Raw genomic sequence first — 26,372 nt, 5'->3', positions numbered from 1 at the left:
TGAATGTTGAAATTAGTGTTGAATGTTTCTAATGAATGTTGTGAGGGAAGATCAGGTTTGTGACCATCTGACAAAACTCAAAGTGTTCAAGTCCATGGGACTTGATGAGATATACCCACAGGTACTGAGGGAATTGGATGAGGTCACTAAACTGTTCTCTATTATATTCCAAAAGTGATGGCAGTCTGGGGAAGTCCCCACTAACTGGAAAAGGGGAAACATAACTCCCTGTTGTGTTCACTTACACATGCATACTTTTCAAACTTTGATACCAATTTTTCAAAAAGGGAAAGAAGGAAGAATGAGGCAAGTATAGGCCAGTCAGTCTCACCTCTGTGCCTGGTAAGATCATGGTGCAGATCCTCCTGGAGGCACTGCTGAGGCAAAAGAGTAACAAAGAGGTGATTTGGTGCAATCAGCATGGCTTCACCAAGGGCAAATCCTGCCTGACAAACCTGGTGGCCTTCTATGACAAGGTCACAGCATTAACAGATGAAGGCCGAGCAACTGACGTCATTTAACTGGACCTGAGCAAAGCTTTTGACACTGTCCTGCACGACATTCTGGTCACCAAGCTGGTGTAGTATGGGTTTGATGGATGGACCATTCAGTGGATAAAGAACTGGCTTGACTGCCACACCCAAATTGTGGCTGTCAATGGGTCCATGTCCAAGTGGAGGCTAGGGACAAGTGGAGTCCCTCAGGGATCAGTACTGGGGCCACTCTTTTTTAATATCTTTGTTGGCGACACAGACAGTGGCATTGAGTGCACCCTCAGCAGGTTTGCTGACGACACCAAGTTGTGTGGTGCAGCAGATATGCTGGAGGGAAGGGATGGCATCCAGAGGGACCTTGACAGGCTGGAGAGGTGGGCCCGTGAAATTCTCATGAGGTTCAACAAGACCAAATGCAAGGTTCTGTGTCAGTCAGGACAATCTCAAGCACGGATATAAACTGGGCAGTGACTGGCTTGAGAGCAGCCCTGAAGAAAAGGACTTGGGGCTGCTGGTGGATGAGAAGCTCAACATGAGCCACCAGTGTGCACCAGGATGAGATTTGCTTTCTGGGCTGCATTACAAGAAGTATAGCCAGCAGGTCAAGGGAGGTGATTCTCCCCCTCTATTCACTCTGGTGAGACCCCATCTTGAGTACTGCATTCATTTCCGGAGTCTCCATTACAGGAAGGATTTGGATGTGCTGTAATGTGTCCAGAGAAGGGCCATGAGGATGATCAGATGGCTGGAGCAGGTCTCCTACAGAGACAGGTTGCTCAGTCTGGAGAAGAGAAGGCTCTGAGGAGACCCTATTGTGGCCTTGCAAGATCTGAAGGAAGCTTACAAGAAAACTGGTGAGGGATTTTTTAGGGTATGGGGCAGTTATAGGACTAGGGAAAAAGAAGCAAATATAGAAGTGGGTAGATTCAGACTGGATGCCAGGAAGAAGTTCTTCACTGTGAAGCTTGTGAGATGATGGAGGAGATTGGCCAGGGAGGTAGTAGAAGCCCCATCCCTGGAACCTCTTAAGGCCAGGCTGGATGTGACTCTGGGCAGCGCAATCTTGCATGAGGTTTCCATGTCCATGGCAGGGTGTGGTAGTTTGGTCCACCAGCATTAACAAAAGCTCATCTCACTTGGTCAGGAAAGATAATGGAAGCTATATTTACAATCAAAACTACACTCTACAATGGAATGCAATGAATATGCACAAATATACAGTATTTACAATATTATACATGTTATTTACAATCAGAACACAGCACCAAAACCCAGCTGAAAGGGGAAAACTGCTCCAGCTGTCCCCTAACCTCCTCCCCCCCCCCCCCCCCCCCCCATTCCTATGTTTAATTAGAAGGAAAGAGAAACAAGTTAGGATTGCTGTTAGCTCAAAGATGTTCATTGTTAGTATTCTTATCTCCAGGTCAGTAGATAAAATCCTTCTCCAGTGAAGCAGCCAGGAAGCTAGAGATGAAGGAAAGGAATGAATGAAGTGGGATGTGAGATATTGCTAGGGGTACATCTCACATCTGGCCAATGAAATTCATTTAGAGTAATCCCCTGTTTTCCTTTTTACACCCAACTGTGAATTGTTTATACTTCCTCACTCTTTTGCTTGAAAACCTGCAGTTAACTTTTAAAGGCATAGCCTGAAACTGCCAAACAGGGGGTTAGACCTAGATGATCCTTGAGGACCCTTCCAACCCTGACAATGCTATGATTCTATGAAGTGGACATGTTACTTTTGAGAAGACAGTTAATAATGCATAACAATGGAGAGTCTGCTGTTTCAGCTCTGAACTCTATTTCACTGTGTTTCAGAAAGATTAACACACTGAAAACTTTAGAAATATCTCTTATTTTCTGGAAGGCCTCTTGCTAATTTCTTTGTTATGTTCTTTGGTGAATTAGGAATTGCTAAAAGAGAAACTACAACCTGGATCACAGAGCATTTAATCAACTTCCTGTCCTTTCCATGAAAGGAGATTTGCATCTTCTTTTGTATATATTATTTCTTAGAAATGTTGCATCTTGCTGCATTTTCTGTTCTCAACAGTAAAGACAGTGCAAATAATTCATTAAAAAGTTTATGCTTTTAGTATTCATGCAAATAGAAAAGAAATATGGTATAGGACTGAGAAGTTATCATACCAACAAGTTATTTCAGTTTTGGAAATGACCATACTTCAGATTTCAGTGTAGATAATGTAGATAGAATGATTTTATTACTGAGATTATTCAGCTGTGGATCTTCAGTTTGTGGTGGTTTTAGGCTCTGCCTTTAAAATTAGTTACAGATTTTGAGCAGAAAAGTAGAAAAATTATAAATAAATCACTATTAGGTATAAAAAGGAAAATGAAAGATTATTCTAAACAAATTCATTGGGTAAATATCTGGAAGAAGAGGAGCTGTACCATAACAATTCTTCCAATTTCCCATTCTTTTTCTCTTCTCTTCTGAACTCGGCTGTTTTGCTTTGCTCAGGGGAGAAAGAACGTGCTTCTGGCTGGCCTCAGATAAGTCTGACCCACTGCTTTCTCTCAACTCCTTTCCCTCTCTGGGACAGGAAGTTTGGGGGGGGCAGTGGAACAGGGGAGGGGATTAGGGGTGGTGGGTTGTTGTTTGTTAATTGCAAATATCTATATAATATTGTAAATACTGTGTATTTTGTACATATTCATTGCATTCCATTGTAGAGTTTAGTTTTTGCTTGTAAATACAGCTTCATTTGCTTCTAACTGAGTTGGTCTGGCTAAAAGTTAATGCTGGGGGGAAACTTCAACCCACCACACAGTTTAACCTTGTCAGCACAGAACTGAGCAAGGGTTAATTTATGATGCTAAGAAATATTAATCATTGTTCTCTTTGTAAGCTGCATTTGAAAAGGCTTTAAAATTCTATGTGGATATAGTAGCAGTAGTAGTAATTGTTATTATTTCTATTTTATTTTGCATTATATTTGATATTATGTCTGACATGTTTTTTGAAATACTAAAGACCATGATGTTACAATGTAATGGAAGTAGGTAAAGAGCAGAGTTAGAGGGGGAAAGAAACAAGAATGTAGATGTCTTTTGAAGTAACACATGTAAATTATATTTTCACTCCAGGATCAGAGCATTTAGTTCAACAAGTCTAAGCCAGCTGCTGTTAATGGCTTTCATTTAGAAAATTAGAAACAAATTAAAATAAGAGACTTGTCCAAGCATAAAACATTTTGAACACAAGTGAAGTGAAAAAAAAATGTTTTTGTAATGTGGTGGATTGAAGTTTCCCCCCAACGTTAACTTTGCCAGAACAACTCAGTTAGAAGCAAATGAAGCTGCATTTACAAGCAAAATATACATTCTACAATGGAATACAATGATCACAGATCTTGAGAAGATAGTGGTAGAATGTAAATAAGTTACCATTGGATGTAAAGGGAAAATAATGATAAAGTCTAAATAATCCCATTGGTCTGATAACTAACATAAAGTTAGTTGTATAAACATTTTTTCCCTTTTCTTGGCTCTTCATTCTAGCTGACACTACCTGCTGGCTTTTGCTTGGCTGTTGCTGACCTTGGCTGTGTTCTTGTTGCGGCTAAGTAATTAACATGCTACTCTCTAACCTTCTTTTTCTCTTTTCCCTTGTACAGGAGGGAAGGGGGCAGAGAGGGGGAAGCAATATGTAGCCCCCTGGTTTTATCCAGAGGAGTCCTTGTGCTGTTTATAAATTGTAAATATGTGTAAATATTGTATATTTTGTACATATTAGTTGCATTTCATATTTCTAGATTTTAGTTTGCTTGTAAATATAGATTCACTTGCTTCCGTCCCAGCTGATCTGGTCTGGCAATTTTTATTTTGGGGGTGCAGTTATCCAAATTAGTTGGGGGGTAATTTCAACTCAACACATCAATACAGCAATAATTGGAAAAGTACTTTCTTATTCTGGTCTAGATTTTATTAATCCATGTTTCTTTGTTCTGCTTCTTAAGAGCTGTCATACTTTTTATCTACATATATATATATATGTATGTATCTTTTATATCTTTCTCCAGTTACTTAACTAATGCACATATTTTTCAGCCCATGTGCTCTCTTGAGAACACACCATGACCAGGAGCCTCAGAGAAGCACTAACTGCTTTATTTTTCAACCTATGGGAACAGCAGGACACCAGCGGTATCTCGGCACTCGGCTAGAATAGGCATTGCCATTTCTCCATGTGCTTGCTGCTCGGGATCGCTTGGGCTCCCTGCATCACTGGCAGTGCTTTTGAAAAGCTGGCAATACCTTGTGGCAGCTTCCATTTCAGCCCGTGGCTCTTGCTCAGATGTGCGCACCGAAGCACTTTTTCTGAAACTTTGTCCAGTAGATCACATGGGCAGGGCTAGGCATGGTGGTAACTTGTCACAATAACTCCTTTAAAAAAATCAGTCTCAACTCAGACTCAGGGGGAATATAAGGAGGTAGGTAGGTGTCATAAGTAAGAGGTAGGTGTCCAGGCATCTGGCTGCAGACAGTGCTGGAGCCTAGCACTTGAGATGCAGGGTAGTGGGGACAACTCCTGCATTACGTGTGAGCAGACCAACTATCTGCTTAACCTGGTGGCCAGACTGAAGGACGAGGTTGCTAGATTTAGAGATGTAAAGGATTGTAGAAGGGAGACGAACTTTGGTAACCAGGCTCTGCAGGCTCCCCCAGCAGAGGCTGGTTATCCAAAAAGCAGAGGGGAATGGACGCAGGTTCCTCTCAAAAGACACAAACTAAAACCTCCTTGTCTCCCATCACCTTCCCCATTGCCCTTGGAAAACAAGTATGGGGCACTAGAGGTCGAGGGTGAGGTGATTCTGATGCCAGAGGACACACCAGCTGGGGTTTTCCCTGTGGCAAAACAGCCCAAGGTTAAACAGCCTAAGGTTAAACAGCCTTCCCCTGGCATCAGGACTTGCTCCCTTAAAAAAAAAGAGGGTAATTGTTATTGGTGATTTCCTCCTGGGGGGAACAGAAGGACCCATATGTTGGCCAGACCCTACTCACAGGGTAGTTTGTTGCCTCCCAGGAGCTAAGGTTAGAGATGTTAGCAGAAGGTTGCCTAGTCTGGTGCAGCCCTCTGACTATGACCCTTTAATGACGCAGTTAGGGAATGATAATGTTGCAACCAGAACTCCCAGGGCTATCAAAAATGACTTCAAGGCCCTGGGGGATCTGGTTGAGGGGTCAGGTGTACAAATAATTTTTTCATCTATACCCTTAGTTGCAGGAGGGAATACCATAAGGAACAGGTCAGCAGCTATAGTCAACAAGCGGCATAGAGGCTGGTGCAGTCAAAAGAATTTTAGGTTTTTCGATCCTGAAGAACTTTGTACTGCACCAGATCAGCTGGCAACAGATGGAGTACATCTGTCCCAGAGGAAGGGAAAAATCACAGTGTACGAGAATGGCCTATCCCTCAGAGGGAAAAAGATTCTGGGAAGGGAATTGCCAGGTCTCATTGAAGGGGCTTTCAACTAGATTTGAAGGGGGAAGGGGCTGGAATCAGTCCCCCCAGACAGAAGTCTGAGGGTGGTAAGCTGGAGTGAGGGAAGAAACCATCAGCCCGGCTGAAGTGCATGTACATTAATGCACAAAGGATGGGTAACAAACAAGAGGAGCTGGAAGGCCTTGTTGCAGCAGGAAAGTTGTGAGATAGTTGCCATCACAGAGACGTGGTGGGATGACTCACATGACTGGAGCGCTGCAATTGATGGCTACAGGCTCTTCAGGAGAGACAGGCAAGGAAGAAGGGGTGGAGGGGTGGCCCTATACATCAGGGAGGCACTTGATGCCATTGACCTGGAGATCAGGGATGATCAGGTTGAGTGCTTGTGGGTGAGAATTAGAGGGATGACCAGCAGGATGGACATTCTTGTTGGAGCCTGTTATAGACCACCCAACCAGGAGGAAGATGTTGATGAAGAATTCTATAGGCAGCTTAGGGCTGTCTCAAGATCTCCGGACCTCGTTCTCATGGGCGACTTCAACCTGCCCGACACCTACTGGGATCTCAACACAGCAGAGAGGAGACAGTCTAGGAGGTTCTTAGAGTGTATGGAGGACAGCTTCTTATCCCAGGTGCTGTATGAGCCTACCAGGGGTAAGACTATGCTTGACCTCCTCTTCACCAATAGGGAAGGGCTGGTGGGTGATGTGGTGGTCAGAGGGTGTTTAGGGGCCAGTGACCATGAGATAATTGAATTTTCAGTATTCAGTCAATCTAAGAGGGGCAGCAAGAAGACCTCCACTCTGGACTTCCGGAGGGCAGACTTCAGGTTACTCAAGGAACTAACTCAGAAGGTTCCTTGGGAAAAAGCCCTTAGAAATGAAGGGGACCAAGAGAGCTGGATCTGCTTCAAGGAAGAACTCTGGAAGGTGCAGGAACAGGCTATGCCAATGTGCTGGAAGATGAGCCGCCGGGGCAGACAGCCATCCTGGATGGGCAATGAACTTCTAAAAGAACTAAGGGAAAAAAAGAGGGTGTATCATCTTTGGAAGAAAGGTGAGGCAACCCTTGGAATGTTTAAGGATGTTGCTAGGTCTTGTAGGAAGAAAATTAGGGAGGCAAAAGCATATTTAGAGCTTAGACTGGCCTCTACTGTGAAGGACAACAAAAAGTCCTTCTATAAATATATTAATAGCAAGAGGAAGGGCAAGGACAACCTCCACTCCTTGGTTGTCATGGAGGGGAACGCTGTAACAAGGGATGAGGAAAAGGAAGAGGTACTTAACACCCTCTTTGCCTCAATTTTTACTAGCAGGACAGAATGTCTTCCAGACAGCTGGCCTGCAGAGATGGCAGAAGGAGCTAGGGAGCAGCCTATGTTCCCTATGTTCCAGGAGCAGGTAGTTGGAGCTCTCCTCAGCCGCTTGGATCCCCACAAGTCCATGGGACCAGATGGGATCCATCCTAGGGTGCTGAGAGAGCTGGCAGATGAGCTGGCCAAGACACGCTCCATCATTTTTCAACACTCCTGGCTCACTGGAGAGGTCCCAGAGGACTGGAGGCTGGCCAACGTGGTGCCCATTCACAAGAAGGGCCAGTTGGATGAACCAGGGAATTATAGGCCTGTCAGCCTGACCTCAGTGCCAGGCAAGATCATGGAACAGGACATCTTGAGTGCAATCACACAGCACTTACAGGATGGCCAAGGGATCAGGCTCAGCCAGCATGGATTTAGGAAGGGCAGATCCTGCCTGACCAACCTGATCTCCTTCTATTATCAGGTGACCTGCCTGGTGGATATGTGTGGCAATGGCAGTGACGAGCAGTGTGAGCAATCTGGAAGTGCACGCCTAGAGCCTGACATGATGGTAGGCCATGATCACCATAAATGCAGAGCCAGCTAGCAGTGCAGCAAAACAGTGCTGTGCCTGCAGCATGTAATCAAAACAAGACACTGGTAGCTATAAACATGGACAGTTCTCTTGGGAGAACAGGACATGCACCTGCATCAACAACCTCATTGTGTCATTAGTAGTTGGACCAATGATCTGTAATAGTGCAATGTGTGGTCACTCAGAGGGAACCAATGGAGCTATGCCAACAAGGCACTCCGAGTTTATATACGTTTAGAATAAAAAAAAACTTTATTTAGAATAAACCAAACCAGGTTGGAAGAGACCTTCAAGATCATCGCGTCCAACCCATCAACCAATCCAACCCACCCAAACAGCTAACCCATGGCACCAAGTACCCCATCAAGTCTCCTCCTGAACACCTCCAATGACAGTGACTCCACCACCTCCCTGGGTAGCCCATTCCAATGGGCAATCACTCTTTCTGTGTAGAACTTCTTCCTAACATCCAGCCTAAACCTCCCCTGGCGCAGCCTGACACTGTGTCCTCTTGTTCTGGTACTGGCTGCCTGGGAGAAGAGACCATCATCAGCCTGTCTACAACCTCCCTTCAGGTAGTTGTAGAGAGTGATAAGGTCACCCCTGAGTCTCCTCTTCTCCAAGCTAAGCAACCCCAGCTCCCTCAACCTCTCCTAATAGGGCTTGTGTTCCAGGCCCCTCACCAACTTTGTTGCCCTTCTCTGGACTCGTTCCAGCAAGTCAACATCCTTCCTAAACTGAGAGGCCCAGAACTGGACACAGTACTCGAGGTGTGGCCTAACCAGTGCAGTGTACAGGGGCAGAATCACCTCCCTGCTCCTGCTGGCCACACTGTTCCTGATGCAGTTGCCTTGCTACGCACTTCTGCTTTTCCTGTCTCATGTTTCTTCTACACTTTACAGTGCTATACTTGCACTACAGGCCTGCTCCATAGGCCTGCACCTCAGGCCTGCACCATCGGCCTGCAACACTGGAACAATAAAGGAACAATACTCAATCACATTGGTCAGTCGTATTGATTCCTATCTCCGTTGTCTACAGATATGGGGAGGCCTGTGAGTGTAGTCTACCTGGACCTCAGCAAGGCCTTTGACACTATCCCCCATAGCAAACTCCTGGCCAAGTGGTCAGCCCATGGCTTGGACGGCAGCACACTGCACTGGGTTAGGAACTGGCTGGAGGGCCAAGCCCAGAGAGTGGTGGTGAATGGTGCCACATCCAGCTGGCGGCCAGACACTAGTGGTGTGCCCCAAGGATCAGTGTTGGGCCTCGTGCTCTTTAACATCTTTATTGATGATCTGGATGAGGGCATTGAGTCCATCATCAGTAAATTTGCTGATGACACCAAACTGGGGGCAGGAATTGATCTGCTGGAGGGTAGAGAGGCTCTGCAGAGGGACCTTGACAGGCTGGACAGATGGGCAGAATCCAACGGCATGAGATTTAACACATCCAAGTGCCAGGTTCTGCACATTGGCCACAACAACCCCATGCAGTGCTACAAGCTGGGGTCAGAGTGGCTGGAGAGCGGCCAGGCAGAGACGGACTTGGGGCTGCTGGTCAATGGTAGGCTGAACATGAGCCTGCAGTGTGCCCAGGCAGCCAAGAGGGCCAATGGCATCCTGGCCTGCATCAGGAACAATGTAGCCAGCAGGATCACAGAGGTCATTCTGCCCATGTATGCTGCACTGGTTAAGCCACATCTTGAGTACTGTGTCCAGTTCTGGGCCCCCCAGTTTAGGAAGGATGTTGACTTGCTGGAGCGTGTCCAGAGAAGGGCAACAAAGTTGTGAGGGGTTTGGAACACAAGCCCTATGAGGAGAGGCTGAGGGAGCTGGGGTTGCTTAGCCTGGAGAAGAGGAGACCCAGGGGTGACCTTATTGCTCTCTACAACTACCTGAAGGGAAGTTGTAGACAAGTGGATGTTGATGCTGCGCCAGGGGAGGTTTAGGCTGGATGTTACGAAGAAGTTGTTTATAGAGAGGGTGATTGCCCATTGGAATGGGCTGCCTGGGGAGGTGGTGGAGTCACCATCATTGGAGATGTTCAGGGTTCAGACTTGATGGGGTGCTTGGTGCCATGGTTTAGTTGATTAGGTGGGTTGGATTGGTTGATGGGTTGGACACGATGATCTTGAAAGTCTCTTCCAACCTGGTCTATTCTATTCTATTCTATTCCATTCTATTCTATTCTATTCTATTCTATTCTATTCTATTCTGTTCTGTTCTGTTCTGTTCTTTATTTCATTCTTTCATCCAATTCCTCTACCTTTCAGTGTATATCCTGTCACATCAATAGATTTTTATTTCTATGGAGCTATAAGCCAATGTGATGGTAGTTAATGCTGGGCTTAGTAATTTCTAACTCTGTGTGAAAAAATGTTTCTTTCATCTTGCATGTAAATACGTTTTTCCTCTGTTTTCAAGAGTAAAATCTAAAAACTCAGTATTGTTTCTTGTGATTCATACACTAAGGCGTATTTTATAGCCAGATTGGAGTTGACCCTCATTGCTTTGGGTTTATCCTCTGTGAAAGCTTTGCATTTTTCTCTTATATTTTTGTTATCTTTTTAAGCTACACCATGATCTTTATGCTAAACAGTATCCTAGTAACAGAAGTAATTGGCTGTTGAACTCAGAAAAAAAATATTAGCTTGTGCTCTATTTCCAGCAACAAGCAAAAATGGAGGCAACTTTACAAATATTTGATAGACACAGCGTGACATTATGGAATGGTAAATGTTGGAAACACCTGGCATTTAAAATATATACAAAAACATATACAAGACTGTTGCTTTATAGTTGTCATGGTATAACCTCATTTGGAATCTAAGCCCCACACAAGCTACTACAATAAAAATTGATTCAGTCCAAAACTAGTGTGGTGGGTTTGAGAGAGAAGGGCCCAGCCTTCTCTCCCCCACAAAGAGGAAGGGAAAAAAACCACAGCTATCCAGCCAGAGAAGCAAAGGGAAAAATGCTATATTTACAAGCAATTTTGGGGAATGCAAGATACGAACACAATTTACAGTATTTACAATATATGCACAGAAATATACAGCAAAGTAAAAAAAAACAACAATAATGCAGGAATGAAATTCCCTCCGGAGGAGGAGGGTTCCCCCCCTGTACCCCCTTCTCACCCCTTTTTCCCCAAAAAGGGTTAGAAAGAGAGAAAAAAGAGCAGTTATTAATAAAGCAGAATGTTAGTAGGCCTTAGTTGCTTATCTGTTCAAGGTCACTCTGGCAGAGAGCCCAGAAGCAGACGAGCTGGAAAGGGAGAAGGAAAGGAGAGAACTGAGGAAAGTTCCAGCTGCACCTAAATCTAAAACTGCATTCTACCAATCCACCAATGAAATTAGTTTAGAATATCTTACTGTTTTCGTCAATATTCCAAAACATTCAGCCATAGTGTCCCAGCACTGTCTTTTCCTTAAAGGCACAGCCTCAAATGGTCACAACTAGCACAGAATAAATTAAAGATATCAACAGTAAAATATTATGTATGGCTCGTATTCTTAATAGATACATAATTAGTCATGTAATACCATAGAATATCAGGAAACAAAATCCAGTAAGAGGTCGCAGTTAGTTTTATACCTGGCAGATGAGCTGGCCAAGCCGCTCTCCATCATTTTCCCCCAGTCCTGGCTCACCAGAGAGGTCCCAGATGACTGGAAACTGGCTAGTGTGGTCCCCATCCATAAGAAAGGTCAGATGGAGGACCCTGGAAACTACAGGCTAGTCAGCCTGACCTCAGTACCAGGGAAAATTATGGAGCAGATTATCGTGATGGCAATAACTGCACACCTGAAGAATGGCCAAGGCATCAGGTCCAGCCAACATGGATTTAGGAGGGGCAGGTCCTGCCTCTCCAACCTGATCTCCTTCTATAATCAGGTGACTCGCCTGGTGGACGTGCGGAGGCTTGTGAATGTGGTCTACTTGGACTTTAGCGAGGCTTTTGATACCGTTGCCCAAAGCAAACTCCTGTCTAAGCTGTTAGCTTGTGACTTGGACCGCAACACTCTGTGCTGTGTCAGGAACTGGCTGGAGGGCTGAGCCCAGAGAGTGGTGGTGAATGCCACATCCAGCTGGCAGCCAGTCACCAGTGGCATCCCCCAGGGATCCCACCAGGGCCCCCCAGTTTTGGGCCTCATCCTCTTTAATATCTTCATTGATGATCTGGATGAGGGGATTGAGACAGTCATCAGCAAATTTGCAGATGACACCAAGTTGGGACCAGATGTTGATCAGTTAAGAGGGCAGAAGGGCTCTGCAGATGGACCTCGACTGACTGGACAGATGGGCAGAGTCCAACCTGATGGCATTCAACAAATCCAAGTGCCAGGTGCTGCACTTTGGCCACAGCAACCCCATGCAGAGCTACAGGCTGGGGTCAAAGCGGCTGGAGAGCTGCCAAACAGACAGGGACCTGGGGGTGCTGATTGACAGATGCCTAAACATGAGCCAGAAGAGTGCCCAGGTGGCCAAGAGGGCCAATGGCATCCTGGCCTGCATTAAGAATAGTATGGCCAGCAGGAGCAGGGAAGTCATTGTGCCCCTGTACTCTGCATTGGTTAGGCTGCACCTTGAGTACTGTGTCCAGTTCTGGGCCCCCTCAGTTTAAGAAGGGCATTGAGACACTTGAACGTGTCCAGAGAAGGGCAACAAGGCTGGTGAGAGGCCTTGAGCACAAGCCCTATGAGGAGAGGCTGAGGGAGCTGGGATTGTTTAGCCTGGAGAAGAGGAGGCTCAGGGGAGACCTCATTGCTCTCTACAACTAGGAACAACAAGGAAGTGGTTGGTCTCTTCTCCCAGGCAACCAGCACCAGAACAAGAGGACACAGTCTCAAGCTGCACCAGGGGAAGTTTAGGCTCGAGGTGAAGAGAAAGTTCTTCAATGAGAGTGTCTTTTGTCATTGGAACGGGCTGCCTGGAGAGGTGGTGGAGTCACTGTCCCTGGAGGTGTTCAAGAGAGGATTGGACATGGCACTTGGTGCCATGGTCTAGTCATGGGGTCTGTGGTTACAAATTGGACTCAATGATCTTTTGAGGTCTCTTCCAACCTTGGTGATACTGTGATACTGTGATAACATAATGCAGAGTGGTCATTTTTAACTAAAGAAACAAACTCTAACAAATGTTTTTCAGATAGAGCCCTTAAATACCTTTTCATGCACAATTCAAAGTAGTTTATTTGTTTGGTTGTCTGTTAGTAAGATACAAGAAGATAGAAAATGGATGATATGCATATAACAATGCAAACTTTTTAATGTGGCAAGTAAACATACATTATAGTAGAGACTGACAGTTGTATATTAAATGTCACAAGTTTTATTTCCAGAAGTTAAGCAGTGTTTTTAAAGTCAAGTTCTTTCAACACAATCATAATTGATTCTAACAAGAAATGTAAATTGGAAAAGATCTTAATTTACTTTTGGGAAAACTCAATTCTAATTGAAATCTCTCAGACTAGTAAAACAATTAAAATGCTGGCATAAAAAATTGTTAATATGATCTTAAAACCAAATTGCTTGGCCTGTATAATGATGACACTTTTAAATATTTCTAATAGGATATTCTGTCACTGATTTGCAGAGCATGGTAGAGATATAAAGAAATGATTGTCAGAGCAAAAAACCAAGTGAGCAAACAAAGAAGCTTAGCTTTAAAAGAGTTCGTTTTGTGCATCATGCATTTAGTTGCAAAATTCTGGTTTGGAACATGTCCATTTGGATACTGTTGAAAGAATTTAAATTTTATACATACCTCACTTTTGAAAGAAGTTTTAAAGATTCCAGGAGACAGAAGTGAGATTCAACTGCCTGAAAACACACCTTGAGATCATTTTGTTTATACTGTTCATATTGCTTATCCTATACCCAGTTTTATGGGGGGGAGGGGGAGACAAAACATAATATTCTTAGACATGATTAATATAATCTTCGTGTAGACATATAAACTAATCTAGACATATCTTGGTTTTCTAACCTCTAGGTAGAAATGCAGGCAAACTCATCTCTAGATATCACTGTAGATGTATAAACTTAAATAAGCTAAACCTCAGACCTGCTACTACACTGTTACCTAAAGTGATTTCTAAATCCTTCTGAAGCCTGGAAATAGATCTTCCATATAACGTCTAAGGACTCTTATTCTACTTTTGGAGCACTCCTAGCAGTGCAAGAATGAAGTCCTTCCTGTAAGAGCACGGTTTTCTTTCAAATCCTGGAGTCAAAGAAGACAGATAATTCTTTTGAGCCATTCCCTCCTCCACATTTTTCTAGATGGAGCACAAAATTCAAACAAAGTATCCCTTAGCCAATGGCTGGAGGAGAAGCACTTTCAGCCCTTCCTATATGACTTCTACTGCTCTGCAGGAAAGACTCCTAGACTCACTGGGTCAGGGAGTGAGTGATTTCAGCAACAAAAAGTGTCTTTGTAGGCAGAAGGTATGTCTTTCTCTGATCCAGAGCCAATCTGTGTACTTCATGTGATTAAAAATATTTAATCAGTCTTGAAGTTTCAATAGCAATGCTGTCATCACAATCTAGGTGAGTACCCATACTGCTAGGGAATATTATCCTTTTTGATTCCCTGGATTTAAAATGTTTGTGACTCAGTGGCACAGTTTCAACCAGAAGATGAAGAGCATTTTTTTTTATCATTATTCTCAGCCTGTATAGTTTCCTAGATCTTCATTACATTTCTCAACCTCCCAATGACATTCTTGCCTCCTTTAAACTGGCTTGTAGATGGATGGATTTCAATCTTTAAACAAAAAAGAAAAACAAAACAAAACAAAACCAAAACCAAACAAACCCCACACACATACCCCGAAAAATAAAAATAATTTTTAAAAAATAGGCACCAGGAGGGGTCGCTCATGTCCATTTTGTCTACAAACTCTACATTTTTCCCCAGAAGGAATGAGATTGTGACTGCTGTCAATAGCCAATGTCAGAAGATGAATAGCATGCTCAAGGGCTCAGTCTGTAAATACACTATTAGATCACTAATACACTTCCTTATTCTACCTCTTTCCTGTCTAAATATTCCATTCTCATGTCTTGATGTCTTGAAGGTCTCTTCCAACCTGGTCTATTCTATTCTATTCTATTCTATTCTATTCTATTCTATTCTATTCTATTCTATTCTATTCTATTCTATTCTATTCTATTCTATATAGACCATATACCCTTATTTCTCTGAAAATTTTCAGTCGGATTTCAGTGAGCTGACACCTATCTCCAAAGGGGCAGCTTTTTCTTTTCTTTTTTTTTTTTTTTTTTTCCCTGAAAATAATTTCAGATGAGCTAGGACAACTCTATTTTTAGAAGGCAGGAACCTGTGACATCCAGTCCCCTGGGGGGGGAAATATTATTTAAATAATTCCATGCAGCCTCCTATGTATGCCAAAAGAAAGAATAAATATAATTAGAAAAATGTGACTAATATCTTTCTCTGAATCCCAAGTGTGCATCATTTTTAGCCATCTGTTCTCTCTCCTTCAGACCTCAATCCCACGTGCTAAACTGTAAGCACAGAACCCACCTGTAAACCTGAAGTGTATCTTTTAGCTCCCAGTATAGGGGAATCATCTACACCCTAGTTTTCCTAGTTTGTACCTTCTGTAGAAAAGGTGCCTTATTGACTAGAATGTGCACTTTTACCATCTTACCAGTTCCAGCATTTTTTGCTCCTTCACTATTCCTGACAGAGAAATAACAGGTGCAGAGAAAGAATTGAGAAGAGTTGAGTGACTTGCTCTGGGCCGTATAGGGACTCTGTGACAAACAGGCTGCCCAAAGAGGTTGTGATGTTTCCTTTTCTTGAGACTTTCAAAACCCATCTGGATGTATTTCTGTGAGGCCTGCCCTAGGTGATCCTGCTTTTGGCAGAGTGGTTGGACTCAATGATCTCTGGAGGTCCCTGACAACCTCTAGTATTCTGTGATACTGTGATTGTTAAATAATACTATAGAAGAATACATTTCCATCTGAAGCCGAACTTCTGGTTTAAAATGACATATTATACAAATGCGCACCATCTTACAATACCAGTGCTTGTTAAATGGTGGATTGAAAGTCAGTCTCAAATTACCAGAGTAGCACATTCTCCTTAAGCCTTCCTTGTATATAAATTATTAATTACATATATCCCATCAATAACCTGTTGTGAAAAACAAAACTTATCCTTGTTAGATCAGGCAGTGACATGACAAAAATGGTATGTTATGCTCCTCATTTTATTTTGCTAATAATTAATTAGCAGGATCTGACATGCCATCTTCACAACAGGAGATGCAGTACTGAAAGGTATAATACAATTCCAATATAGGGAAGGTTTATTTTAGGCATTAAATCAAACAGCATTAACACAGAGTTTGAAAAACTCTACTCTGTTCCTAAAAGAATCTTTCTTGAAGGAACAGTTGTGAAAATACATTTCATATTTTAGGGTTTATGCCAAAATATTAAATGTCATACTAAATTATATTTTGAAAAGTGTGAGGCTTGTGTCACAAACAAGGAATAACTTTTATTATTTGGGCTGTCTTGGGTGTGCTTTAATTTCTTAGGTTTCATAATGCAAAGTAAATCCTTGCTAGACCTTAGAGATTAGCAGAGTCAAGAGGCCATAGAAGTCAGATCTTTCCACAAAGATCATTTTTCCTTTTCTGATTGATGAAGGCAAAATAGCCATTGTGATCAATATGATAAGAAAATGAAAGTTTTGAGTGGTAAAAAAAAAGGGTGGAGAAGTGTTTGAGAGGTGAGGATGTTTTACAAACATAGATTAGAGAGATGGAGGGTATGACAGAAAGGTCATATTCAGGAGACAAGAAAATAGAACCATAGAAAAATTAACATTATAATACCTCAGCCAGGCAGCACAGAACAGCTGTTGTGCCTAACAGAACAAACAATTCTTCTATCTGTAGAAAGAAAATAAATAATAGCAACATAGCATCTTTCTGATGGAAAGAAGTAGATGTGAATGTTCTCTCAAATGCTTCAGCGGAAATATTTGTGCAAAAAGTATAGAGTAAGCTGCATCAGAGCTACAGGAGCTGGGGGATGCTCAGTGTCAGGCACATGGCTACAGTTTGAGCTGCCCACCCGCTGCAGTAGCAGGCACACAGGCACCAGCGCCATGCCCCAAAGGGTTCTTGGGTCACATGGTGAGGGCCAAAAATTTGGGACATATGGATCCTGCCATGATGTCAAATGGCCACTGTCACTGCAGAAAAGTACTTGTATTCAAACTGCAGGCATCTTTCTTCCTAAGATTATATAGTACATGAAGTGATGAAACAAAGCAAAGAGCGAATTATGCCACATGAATGGCCATCTGATAGCTTTTCAGTTACAACATAAACAGTCCTGAGTGGTTATCAGGGAAATAACTGAACAAATTTTAACAGCATACACAGGACTTTGCTCCCTATGGAGAGCTTGCAGAGCACATACCTGAGTATACAATCTCAAATACAAAGTGCAAAATGTATAAAAATAGGACTTCTAGGAAAGAGTACAACATTTCCCAGGACAGGCATCTGGATATTGTAGTAAATGAAATTTTGAATGAAACTGCAGCAGAAAAAAATAAGATTAAGTCTAGGATTTACAGACAGAGAAATATGCCATATATCAAAATACAATTTTTCAGGACAAGCTCAATAGCTCCCAAGAACCAGGTCACAACCTTAAGGCTGGCTGGATGAAGCTATTGCATTACTGTTGTCACAGATCACTTTTGCAGCAAACAGACATTAATACATTATAATAATGGAATTAACTAGTAATTTCTGATAAGGAGCAAGTCATCTTCTATTATGAGGCAGAAAATCATCTTATTATTTTTCTGATATGTTCTCCTCTGGTACAATCTGCCAAAGAATATAGTTTAATTGCCTATAGAGTAGAAAGAAAATGTGTCTGGATAAGATGCAGATTAAAATGGACACAAAAATTAGACCCGAAGTACTGTAGATTTTCCAAGGCCTTGCTAAGAACTCAGAAGACAGTTATATTTGGTTTTAGGTGCTCAAGCCCGAGTTTCTTCTCATAAAATGAAATATCCTATTCAAAAAGTTTAAACAATGGCAAAAGAAGAGCAGTTTTAAGTATTTATGATGCATACTGGGCTATGACCATAAAGATGTCTGTATCAGGGTCTGAAGGATTTGTGGGGTTTTGAGGGTTCAGATTTAGGTTTATATATTTTACATATGTATATGGAAACATAACATTCACTACATAGTTCTCTACATTTTTTATGATACATGCAATGTTAGATTGTTGGTAACTTGTTTAGTATTTCATACCCATGATGCTTGTTCCTAGACATACTGCTGCAGGTCTGTCCTTTATCTAACAGTTACCAAATTACAGTCACAGGTGAACCTCTTTGTTATTATCTATTTTAATTACTCAGTGCTACATCTTACAAATGGTAGATAGCACTTAGAAAAAAAGGACAGAGAAGTGTGTATTTAGTGTAATTGACAGAAACTAGAGGTAAGTCCCTTACGGTGTAAGAAAAAACTAGTCTTATCTTAAAAATGTCGACAGCCAGTTACCCATTCATAGATGAAGATGGCAACATGTGCTTCATATTGATTCTTGTATTATAAAAACAGAAAAGGTATTTCTTGCCCTTCTCTTGGCACATTTTCTTGACTGAAATTCTCTTCCACTGCAATGATGCATTTGAAGACAGGTCTTCCTACACAGCAAAACCTGAAGGCTAGTGACTGCATGGTTCAAGCCAGATACTCACACTCTCTTGTTCCAGTTTCTGAAAGGGAATTGCAGCCTGTTTATCCTGAATGCACTTCCAGCAGGTTCCATTCTGAGTCATAGTCACAGTAGCAAGACTGAAAGAGGGATGAGCAGCACAGCTGAAGCCATGGCTTCCAGATAAGGTTGTCCCATGACAGCTGGTCAGGGACAGCATGCAGAGATCTGGTGTGGTTGTCTACTGCTAGATGTATGACCCTGAGGATTTCATAGAAACTGCTTTCTGTTTGAGGAGTCAGTGGGACTTTTTCCTCAGGGTCTCTGGAGAGATCAAAGAGCAGTGGAGGATCATGCCAAGTAATGAATCCATCATGGCAGAAGCACACATGAGAATCGTAGCAGCCATTAGAGTCTTCAGGACTGAAGTTTGGAGTGAAGAAGAAGACTTTCCATACAGACTCACCTGCAATATACAGACACAAAACAGCTGGTGATAAAATTACAACTCTAATCTACACCGTGGGAAATCAGTCTTTTGGTACTACCTCAGTCTGTACAGGAACTGCAATACACTGAAAGAGTAAACCAAAACTGAAAAAACAAAATTAAACAAAACCTGATGATTTTCATGCTAAACATGTCTATGAAATAATTATGAACATTTTATTCCCATGGAAGAATTCTGATTAACTAAATCATGGAAGACAATAAAGAACTCTGCATTTTTACATTAACAGTGCTAAGAAGATTTGCATAAATGTTTAGTAAGTCATACATAATATGTATTTTAATAAGTCCTCTTCAAGACTTATTAAAATATATATTTGCCCATTGATTGTGCCCAGACACTGTTGGGCCACATCTGCTTCTTATTTTGTTCATCAGAATAATTTCATTTTTACTTTCAATTTTCTTCCTCTGTTTGTTATGTTAACCCACTTTCCCCTAACACATGCTTTCATGCAAACATCTAGAGATAAGAATTTCTCATTTTTTAAGGGTGATGACATGAAAAGGTATAATGAATGCTAAATCTCTGGCTTAGACTTCTAGGTATTTTTTCCCAAAAGAAGTAATTTTTACAGTAGTGTAATTTTTAGATGACATTCTGCTCTGTAAAATGAGAAAAAAGTGTCTTCATTTACAGATTCACCATTCTCTCATCTTAATTTGCTGTGTACAGAAACCAAACTGTCTACACTTCTGTAATATCAGTCAGTATTTTTTCACCATTTAAAAATGCATATTATTTCCAGGAGCAAGATAAGGTTCCTTCAAGAAGAACTTTTGAACAGAAGGAACACTAGAGATTCTGAAAATACTTAATAATAAAGGAGAAAACAAAAAAATGGCTACTATTTTCCTTAAGTACTGCATAAGAGACAGGCAAGGCAGGAAGAGACAGGCACTTCCAGCACACCCCCCCACCCCCCCACACCCCCCCAGTCAGGGAGGCATGCAGGTCTTCAGAAACAGCAGAGAAAAAAAAAAAAAATCTGTATTTTACTCTTAATAAAAATAGAATATTAAGCTCTGGAGTTCTGTGATATCAGACTACCTACCCACTTGAGTATACGAACATCAAAAATATGTATTAACCAGTAATTTGCATTTGTCAGCAACTTATTGCAAAAACTCACAATTTTTAATCACTTCTTTTTTTTTTTTTTTTTTTTAGTTGAATTTTGTTAAGTCACAGAAAACCTATTAATCTAGTAACACATCACAGAGTGGTGTGTCCTACAGTGGTTAATATCCATTAATCAATTAATCAGTTCAACAGAATGGAAGGCACTAGAAAATTTGGGAAGGGCAGAGGTGAGCTGGTACCTGACATGATGAGACTACATCACACACCATTTTGAAAGATAAAAAAAGGTTTAAAGGAAGAACTATTTCAGTGGACTAAAGTGTTACAAACTGCAGTTCTAGTCTATAGTATGAATTTAGACAGTAGATGACCTTAAGATTCTTTACAGCTTCTTCCATCCCACAGCATTTTTCACATTATAAGAGATTATACCTTTAGGAATCAATTCAATGACAGAGCCTGGAGACTTCCAGTTCACTTAGTCTGCACATAAATCAGGGTCAGATGGGTGATGGTTATTATACATATTATACTGGGAGAACCCTCTGTATGCAGTTTGGAAGTCAGAAAAGTCAGCTTTAAAGTCTGTGTGATACAAACAATAGGACGTGGCAGGCTATAAAAGGCTCAGACTGTGCCAGCAGCATTGACACAGTCTTACTGGGTAAAAGGAAAAAGAAGAAGAGGAAGTGGAAGAGGAAAGAGGAAGGGGACAACATTTTGAACGATTGTCTTGGTATTTGAATTCCTTGCTGTTTTCTCAGAATTAAAATAGAATTAAAATAAACAAGCAATATTTTAACATTTCCCCTTAAATATCTTTGAACTTACATTTGGAACATTTCCCAGGGCAGAAATATGCCTCTCATTTACTGAGATTTAGAATTTACATTCTGGGAAGGTATGGTATTCTATACTAAGCATTCCTTCAGGCTCTTTAAAAAAGTGTTTAATGGACAAGATGGACAGTGAAGAACAGAAAAAGCCAAAAGGCCTTATTAATCAGTGCACTGTGTACTCTTGCAGACCATGTAACACTTGCCCCACTTCAGAATTTAATTCAGGGCACTATAACACCTCATAGAATAAGAAAGGAAAAAATATATCACTATTATAATGTTGATTAAAAGAAATTCCAGTAAGGCCATGACACAAGAACTTTGTGGTTGGGCTGTCTTACACAGATTTAATGGTACAGTTGTGCTGAATGACACTGCTAAGAAGTCTTCTGTCACCTTTTATTTGGTGTTGGACACTGTAGCATCAAGCAAGTTCAAGGGCTTACACATAGCAATATAAATTTGGGCATTCTGAATTAAAGCAAATTGGTACAAACACCTCATAAAGGTAAGACATGGGGAAAAGAAAGAAATAAGGAAGTTGTACCATGATTTTTTTTCCCCCCATGGAAGGTAGAATTGTTCAGGTTTGACTGTATACAGAGAATACAGCATGACACAAAATCATTCATGGTGTTTGGGACAGGTCACGCTACATTTGAATCACATTGCCAGTGTTTTGAAGAGTTCATGCTAATTTATCAGCCATGTAGCTATATAATGTCATAATCATAATGTGCAAAACACTGATCTCTGGAAGGGAAAAGTTTGTTATTGTGCAATATTCATCACCTGTTGTACTGAAGTGATGTTTTGGTAAGGATCTGGAACTTCATGATGTTGTGCCAGAGAGACAGAAGTGCAGAATTTAAGCACTGCTTTCTTAAACAGTAGAAAAGCCAAAACATAGCTGTAAGTTTCTGTGGCTGTGGAGTGACCACTGTAATGTGCTAGGAGACATATAGAGCTCTCAGACTTCTAATCTATAAAGCTGATAACTGTATAAATCTTGAAATTTAAAAAAAAAAAAAAAAAAAAAAAAAAAAGACAAAAATACCAAGCTCTCTCCCAGTATCTCAGCTGATATAAAAATCTCATTTTGTCACAGGGTTAACTACAAGGATCAAATTAAATTCTCAGGAATTAATGATACCTTTGTTCTGCAAAGCATCTGGATAGTAAACTCTCTTTTTATAAAAAAATTAACTATATGTCTCTTCCTTAGTGAAGTTAGTATTAAAATTGTCAGGGCTCCCTCACAGCCAAGTACATCAGGTCCTTCCTAAAACAGCAGGTAAGCTTTAAGCCTGCAGCACCCTTCAAGAACCTGTCCCAGTGCTTCACAGCTACTTCATTTAGCATTCATTTTTCCTGCAATTCTCCATCTCCCTGAATTGTCCAACAACTTATCCTATTCACAATAGCTCCTTCCTTCACACATTAATAAAAACAAACCCCACAGTTTACATATAAACAGTGTTAAATTAAAATAGGTTTCAGTTAGTTCAAGCAAATCTGCTATGAACATAATTATTCAGAGTTCAATCTCCATAAAAGATTCCTCTTCTGTTTTATTGTCCTTCACCTTTCTATTTATCCTCTCATATTCATAAATACAGCTATAATCCAAGAGGCAAGTAGCAGCCATGAGGTCAAATAAAATTCTCTCAGTAAACTATACTAATATTTCCAAGATGAAGTAACACCTTGGATAAGGGTGTAATTTCTGTTATAGTAGCATTACTCTTAATCACCAAGGGTTTAATGGTGTTTTCTGATAAGAAGCTCTTGAAGTGTATACAAGCTATTGCTGTGTTAAAGGCTGGAAGTCATTTTTACTGATTTATGAAAAATTTATTAGAATAGAATTAACCAGGTAGGAAAAGACCTTTGAGATCATCAAGTCCAACCCAGCATCCAACACCATCTAATCAAATAAACCTTGGCACCAAGTACCTCATCCAGTCTCTTTTTAAACACCTCCAGTGATGGTGACTCCACCACCTCCCTGGGCACCCCATTCCAATAGGAAATCACTATTTCTGTGAAGAATTTCTTCCAAACATCCAGCCTAAACTTCCCCTGGCAAAGCTTGAGACTGAGTCCTCTTCTTCTGGTGATGGTTGCCTGGGAGAAGAGACCAAGCCCCTTCTGCCTACAACCTCACTTCAGGTAGTTGCAGACAGCAATAAGGTCTCCTCTGAGCCTCCTCTTCTCAAGGCTAAGCAACCCCAGCTCCCTCAACCTCTCCTCACAGGGCTTGTGTTCCAAACCCCTCACCAACTTTGTTGCCCTTCTCTGGACAAGTTCCAGCAAGTCATCATCTTTCCTAAACTGAGGGGCCTAGAACTGGACACAGGACTCACGGTGTGGCCTAACCAATGCTGAATACAGGGGCACAATGGCTTCCCTGCTCCTGTTGGTCACACTATTTCTGATACAGACCAGGATGCCATTGGCCTTCTTGGCCACCTGGGCACACTGCTGGCTCATGTTCAGCCAGCTATCAACCAGTATCCCCAGGTCCGTCTCTCCATGGCTGCTCCCCAGCCACTCTGACCCCAGCCTGTAGCACTGCATGGGGTTATTGTGGCCAATGTGTAGATCCTGGCACTTGGATGTGCTAAATCTCATGCTGTTGGGCTCTGCCCATCTGTCCAGCCTGTCAAGGACCCTCTGCAGAGTTCTCCTACCCTCTAACAGATCAACACCTGCCCCCAGCTTGGTGTTGTCTGCAAATGTACTGATGATGGACTCAATGCCCTCATCCAGATCATAATAAAGATATTGAACAGGATGGGGCTGAGCACTGATCCCTGGGGGACACCAATAGTGACTGGCCGCCAGCTGGATGTGGCACCGTTCACCACCACTCTCTGGGATTGGCCCTCCAGACAGTTCCTAACCCAGCGCAGAGTGCTCCTATCCAAACCATGGGCTGACAGCTTGGGCAGGAGTTTGCTATGAGAGACAGTATTAAAGGCCTTGCTGAAGTCCAGGTAGACTACATTTAATCTATGACAGTAGCTTTATAGGTTTGTTGCTACTGTCATCCCCTTTGTTCATAATCACAGAATCACAGAATCACCAAGGTTGGAAGAGACCTCAAAGATCATCAAGTTCAACCTGTCACCACAGACCTCTGTTCTTCAATGTAAACTGGGGAGCTAGTCTCTTGTTGACTTCATATGCCTTTGAGAATAGACTTTAGGCATGGTGTACTGATGTAAACTGCACATAGACTTTCCCTGTATCTGTAGTGTGCTCTGTAGGCATCGGTATCTCCCATGCTCTATATTCTGCTCTTCAACATTTCTACACTTGAATATGGCACTCTTCAGATAACTCCTGTTACTAGATTCAATCTTTTCACCTCCTGTATCTTTAGAATGATAAAGAATTGTTAGGTTCTCTGATAATCTTACATAAATTAGATATTGCATATGTGTATATATTGAACTCTATAAGAATTTATCCAGTTTTTCAAGATTTAGTTTCTGAAATTCTTGTAGAACTACATAAAATGCAGAGAGAATACTATTTCATTACATACAAATACTATATTATTATGAATGTGCATTCCTCAAACAGCTAATTAAAATTACTGTTTGATTTCAAAATTTCTACAATTCCATGATTCTAAAAGAGAAAGAACCTTCATTCTCTTCTCCTAAATTCCAGGAATGCATGAGTGCACCATAGGGAAAAACAGGAGTTACATTTTTGATGTACTATAATCTGCTAAAATCTTCCCACTGAAAACAAGAACGTGGAATGGTCTTCTGGGGCTGCAGATGAGATTAATATACTCAAACTGTGTCTAATATTGGGTTTAAATGGAGAGGTCAGCATCATTTTAATGAAATGTTACTTCAGGTTTGTCACTGAATATTAAATCATTTTGGCTAGCAAACTCTCTTCAGTCATGTATGAAATAACCCAAATAATCAAATTTTGGGGGGAATTTGTTTGCATTTTTTTAAAAAAAGGAATGGTGCACCACCAGTCCTGGCTCACCAGAGAGGTCCCAGATGACTGGAAACTGGTCAATGTGATCTCCATCCACAAGAACGGTTGGATAAAGGAACCTGGAAACTACAGGCCTATCAGCCTGACCTCAGCTCCAGGCAAGATTAGGGAGCAGATTATCAAGGTAGCAATCACTGCGCACCTGAAGGATGGCCAAGGCATCAGGTCCAGCCAACATGCATTTAGGAAGGGCAGATCCTGCCTCTCCAACCTGATCTCCTTCTATGATCAGGTGACCTGCCTGGTGGATGTGGGGAAGGCTGCGGATGCAGTCTACCTAGACTTCAGCAAGGCCTTTGACACTGAAACCCACAGCAAACTGCTGGCTAAGCTGTCAGCTCGTGGCTTGGACCACTACACTCTGTGCTGAGTTAGGAACTGGCTTGAGGGAGATGAGCCCAGGGAGTTGCGGTGAATGGCGCCACATCCAGCTGGCAGCCAGTCACCAGTGGCATCCCCTAGGGATCAGTGCTGGGCCCCATCCTCTTTAATATCTTCATCGATGATCTGGATGAGGGGATTGAGACAGTCATCAGCAAATTTGCAGATGACACCAAGTTGGGACCAGATGTTGATCAGTTAAGAGGGCAGAAGGGCTCTGCAGAGGGACCTCAACTGACTGGACAGATGGGCAGAGTCCAACATGATGGCACTAAACAAATCCAAGTGCCGGGTGCTGCACTTTGGCTACAACAATCACATGCAGAGCTACAGGCTGGGGTCAGAGTGGCTAGAGAACTGCCAAACAGACAGGGACCTGGGGGTGCTGATCGACAGCTGCCTAAATATGAGCCAGCAGTGTGCCCAGGTGGCCAAGAGGGCCAATGGCATCCTGGCCTGCATTAGGAATAGTGTGACCAGCAGGAGCAGGGAAGTCATTGTGTGCCTGTACTCTGCATTGGTTAGATCACACCTTGAGTACGGTGTGCAGTTCTGTGCCCCTCAGTTTAAGAAGGACATTGAGACACCTGAACGTGTCCAGAGATGGGCAACGAGGCTGGTGAGAGGCCTTGAGCGCAAGCCCTATGAGAAGAAGCTGAGGGAGCTGGAATTGTTTAGCCTGGAGAAGAGGAGGCTCAGGGGTGACCTCATTGCCCTCTACAACTACCTGAAGGGTGGTTGTAGCCAGGAAGAGGTTGGTCTCTTCTCTCTAGCAACCAGCACCAGAACAAGAGGACACAGTCTCAAGCTGTGCCAGGGGAAGTTTAGGCTCGAGGTGAGGAGAAAGTTCTTCACTGAGAGAGTCGTTCACCATTGGAATGGGCAGCCCAGGTGTTGTGGGTTTGGGATAAAGGCCTAGCCTTCTCCCC

The 26,372-nt window shown here is 42.2% G+C and overlaps 1 protein-coding gene across 4 annotated transcripts in view; it reads right to left on the bottom strand.

Annotated features, from left to right (window-relative positions):
• Positions 1 to 12,791: 12,791 nt before the first annotated feature.
• STS (steroid sulfatase) overlaps positions 12,792 to 26,372 on the bottom strand; it is a 145,654-nt gene continuing 132,073 nt past the window's right edge. For all 4 annotated transcript variants that reach the window (XM_068141709.1, XM_068141694.1, XM_068141702.1 and 1 more), the window contains one exon: positions 12,792 to 19,066. In XM_068141709.1, coding sequence (XP_067997810.1) covers positions 18,684 to 19,066 — 383 coding nt within the window. In that variant the 3' untranslated portion in view covers positions 12,792 to 18,683. The remainder of the gene's footprint in view (positions 19,067 to 26,372) is intronic.

This window comes from Melanerpes formicivorus, unplaced genomic scaffold (assembly GCF_026170545.1).
Source record: "Melanerpes formicivorus ecotype bairdi unplaced genomic scaffold, bMelFor1.0.p_v2 SCAF_1, whole genome shotgun sequence".
Lineage (NCBI taxonomy): Eukaryota > Metazoa > Chordata > Aves > Piciformes > Picidae > Melanerpes > Melanerpes formicivorus.
Note: the sequence above shows the minus strand (reverse complement) of the source record. Positions and strands in the feature narration are given on the sequence as shown.